The 4,310-nt window shown below is 39.5% G+C and overlaps 1 protein-coding gene across 1 annotated transcript; it reads left to right on the top strand.

Moving 5' to 3' along the window:
- Positions 1 to 3,027: 3,027 nt before the first annotated feature.
- Positions 3,028 to 3,942, top strand: LOC138795324 (olfactory receptor 5V1-like). The gene has a single exon (XM_069974314.1). The coding sequence runs from the start codon at positions 3,028 to 3,030 to the stop codon at positions 3,940 to 3,942; it is 915 nt and encodes a 304-aa protein (XP_069830415.1).
- Positions 3,943 to 4,310: the final 368 nt, after the last annotated feature.

The raw sequence follows: 4,310 nt of genomic DNA on the forward strand, positions 1-4,310 counted from the left end.
TTATCGTTTGAATTTTTGTGATAACGATCATATTTGAGTGATAATCGGCTCGTGTAAACACAGCTAACAATCAAGTGATGAGCGATAAATAGTTTAGCGTGATCTTTTAACATGTTCTCAAATCGTCATTGGTTGGTCACTGAAAATTAGCAGATCACTTAGTCTAAACTGTCTTTCACCTATTCACCCTATCTGTGAGATGGGCTTAGGTGATCTTAAAACAATCACAATAATGATTTTTCCAAACGCTATATTATTTCGTCTAAACGCTGATCGTTAATCATTCGATTGGGCGATCCATGTAAACGCACCATTACTCTGTCTAATACTTACTTATTCTTTGGGGTGCCTTCACACACACTGGATCCGCGGCGGATTTCATGCTACGAATTTGCAGCAAAATCCGCTGCGGATCCATTGCCGGATCTTTCTTATGAGAATACATACTCAGTCTATAAGATGCAGCGATCTGGCACTATCCGATTAAGATGGCTAATAACATGGTAGCAGTGTGGGGAGGTGGAAAAATTTACGGAGGTGCTCACACAGGAAAAAATATGTGCAAATCATCAATAAAGAGAATAACTTGAGGGCACTCACCGTTAAAATGAAAAAATCTTTATTTAATCTTCCTTAAAAAACATGTATTCCTTTATGCTGCAGTGGATCGGGACGCCAAGCTACAGCTGATTACTAGTCCATGACAGCTGTTTCGCACGTCACGCCGTGCTTCTACGGATGCGCATCCGTAGAAGCACGGCGTGACGTGCGAAACAGCTGTCATGGACTAGTAATCAGCTGTAGCTTGGCGTCCCGATCCACTGCAGCATAAAGGAATACATGTTTTTTAAGGAAGATTAAATAAAGATTTTTTCATTTTAACGGTGAGTGCCCTCAAGTTATTCTCTTTATTGAGAATACATACTCATAAGCCCCCGCTGGCCAGAGCATACATCACCTGCTCCTCGCTCCGGCTTGCTTCGGGGGTACCCGGCTTGACGTCCCGCTTATCCAATCAGTGACTGAGGCAGGGCAGCGCACGTGATGTATGCTTGGACTGGCAGGGGGATAACTTACATACTCGCAGCGGGATTTCTGGCAATGGATCCGCAGCGGATTTCCGGTGTGTGTGAAGGCAGCCTTAAAAGGAGTTTCTATGAACACAGGATAACGTAGGTCTGATCGTTGGAGGTCCACCCACTGAGATCCTTATTGATCAGGAGAACATGTCTGGGATTGTCCAGTGATTCAATGTTGAATATTTATTTCCTATACTTTTCTTAGTCTACTTATTCTCTGAAACCATCGTATCATGCATGTAGCTATACTGAGTCCTCATCTTTGTAACCTTTTTTACTTTAGCATTATGTTGTATCATTTTATATAATTTGCTCTCTTGATAATCTCATGTAATAAGGAAACAACAAGGACTCCCCTGACCTCCCAGGCTTGGTAATTCTCTTAGACTCTTGAGAGTTCTGATGAAGGTTTGTATACACGTCACGGCCATCGAGAGTCAGATACTGATGGGACTGTGCTGCATCTTCATATGGTTCTCTATTCTCTCATCTGTGGATTGAGCAGGAAAATCTAAGTCTTCTCCATTTTGAGATTCTTGGTGAATATTAGAGACTTCTGATTGATTTTTACTTATTACAAAAACAATAACTTTTTATCACGTTTGTATGTTTCACCCATCTCAAGTGTAGACAGTAAAGTTGGTCCTTGATGATGTGTGATACTGGACATAATACTTTTGACTCTTACAGCTCGGCACTGTATAGTATGAACATTCTCTGTATGACAACACTTTCTATAGGAAGGAACGAATAAATGGAACTGCATAGGACACCAACTAACTCAGCACTAGTAGTATCTTTCCTATCTATGTGTCTATGTTTATGGACATGTGTATGGCCCAATACCTCTCCATGTGTATTTAACCAAGAGAAAGAACAGATTTTGGAAGATAAACCATTGCTATGGGCTAGCTCCAGCCAAATGCGATGTACGTCAATAGAGTGACTGGCCACATCAGAGACCCCTAAAAAATGTCAGGTTGACAAATACTGGTACTCGAGCCCCTTAAAAATTCCTCATGCCAAATCCTTATATCTTCCAAAAATTATCCTTGCTGGATGTAGTTGACTTCATATTAAGAGGTAAATTTAAGTTTATTATATTGAAAACTGGAGTTGTCATTTAAGTCACTGGTACAGTAGTTACCCATTCCTGCTAATAGGTGAAGCTGAGTTTCATTCACATTTTTTGAGGCTGATTTTTTTTTTTGTTTACCCTCAAAAAAAAAAAAAAAAAAAGATAATAACTGATTATACCAGCGACGTGATGATACCAGTAATGACATAGTAGGGGGAGGTACTTTCCTTTATATACTAAGGACTTCTTCGGTGTCCGAAAAGCTTTTCAGCCCCTATAGGTAGCAGGGTAGGTTTTGTCTTCCTACTCTGCATCCACACAGTTAAACCCCTGTGCATATACTGTACATCTAGGATAGTGGTGGCCCCAAAAGATATGTATTAGTTGGGAAAAGAGATAAACAAATCTACCAGAGTCTCATTCAACTCCTCCAAGGAAGTGGAACAACCTTTTCAAGAAAAACTAATTGATGGCCAAAGATTTAGGTCCAGTGAATCTTAATGCAAATTAGGGTCAAGGAGAATGGATGAAAGAGAAAGGTGAGATCTTAAAGAAACGGGTGGCTCTAAAGTTACTGCAGGCTCTACACTAAGTGTGTGATGGTGAGTGGAAAAACATGGATAGGAACCCTTCTGGATCACTTACAAGTAGGATATCTTGATATTATGGAAATGACTTGCGATTTTGCTTAATTTCCAGCCATGTACATCCCCCTTGGGGTGTTTTATAAGTCTATCCATAAGTCTATCCATTAATATTCTGTTTTCAGGAGCAAGTGCAAAACATTTAACGGTTAAAAGAATTTGAATAGCATAAACTGAATTCCTTCAAATACAATAAAACAATTACATCAGTACTCACATGACAAACATGGACAATAAGACATCGGCCAACGAAGTGATTCTCCTGGGATTCTCTAATGACATGAAAACTAATATCTGTTTGTATGTTATCTTTTTCTTCATCTACTTCTTCTGTGTTATTGGGAACTGTCTTATGATATGTGTCATTATACTGAGTCCCCCATTACACACCCCAATGTACTTCTTCCTTGTGAATTTATCCTTTATAGACATGAGTTGTTCTTCATCTGCTGTTCCTAAATTGCTCGTTGATCTCTTATCTACCCATAAGACTATATCAGTCATCGGTTGTCTCATACAGTTTAACTTTATTATATTGATTGGAGCTTCTGAATGCCAACTTCTTGCCGTAATGGCCTATGACCGGTACATCGCTATCTGCTGTCCCCTCCACTACCATGTCCTCATGAGGTGGAGGGTGTGTTACTATCTGACAGCCTTTGTCTGGATTTTTAGCTTCATAAACACAATCATTCCATCCCTTGTAATGCCGATTACCATGTGTTATCCCAACAAGATCAACCACTTTATGTGTGAGCTCCAATCGGTGCTGAAGCTGTCGTGTGACGATACCTCTATTCAAGAGCTTGTGATATTCAGCATTGGTTTTATTGCTCTTCTTCTCCCTTTTGTCTTCATCATCGGATCCTATTTTTGTATTATATCTTCTATATTGAAGATTCGCTCAACAGGAAGGTCTAAAGCCTTTTCTACGTGCACCTCCCATATCACTGTGGTGGTCATGTACTTTGGGACCGCAATGCTGACATATCTACGATCATCATCAATGCATTCTTTAAGTCGCGATAAATATATTTCTATTTTTTATGTCATGATATGTCCAATGATAAACCCTCTCATCTACAGCCTGAACAACAGAGACGTCAAAAAAGCCCTAGTAATGGTGACTAGACCTAGGTGATGAATGTTTACATGAAAGTCCATTGATAAGATATTGACCAGAAACACACTTCTTGGCCTAAACATAGATATCTACTAGATGTTTTAGAATTATCTGTAATAGATATTCTAGTAACTGGAAAATCCTGACACCATACAGGATAAGCCTTGGGGTCTCATTGTTTGCCAGACTTCATAAAGAGAAGAATAGAGGAGAGACGAGAAGGAGATAAGAAGAAATAAAGAAAAGCAGAAAATGGAAAGGTGAATAGAAGAAAATAAGCGTGGAAAAATGCCCAATGACAAAGATGGAAAAAAATGTTACGTTTTTATGGTGGTGAATAAACTCAAGTTTGCGACCCAGATTACCTCTGCTGCCATGTCGCTTTG

The sequence above is a fragment of the Dendropsophus ebraccatus genome, chromosome 6, assembly GCF_027789765.1.
Source record: "Dendropsophus ebraccatus isolate aDenEbr1 chromosome 6, aDenEbr1.pat, whole genome shotgun sequence".
Lineage (NCBI taxonomy): Eukaryota > Metazoa > Chordata > Amphibia > Anura > Hylidae > Dendropsophus > Dendropsophus ebraccatus.

Coding starts and splice junctions, on each gene's coding strand:
- LOC138795324 (XM_069974314.1), top strand. CDS start 3,028: ATGGACAATAAGACATCGGCCAACGAAGTGATTCTCCTGGGATTCTCT.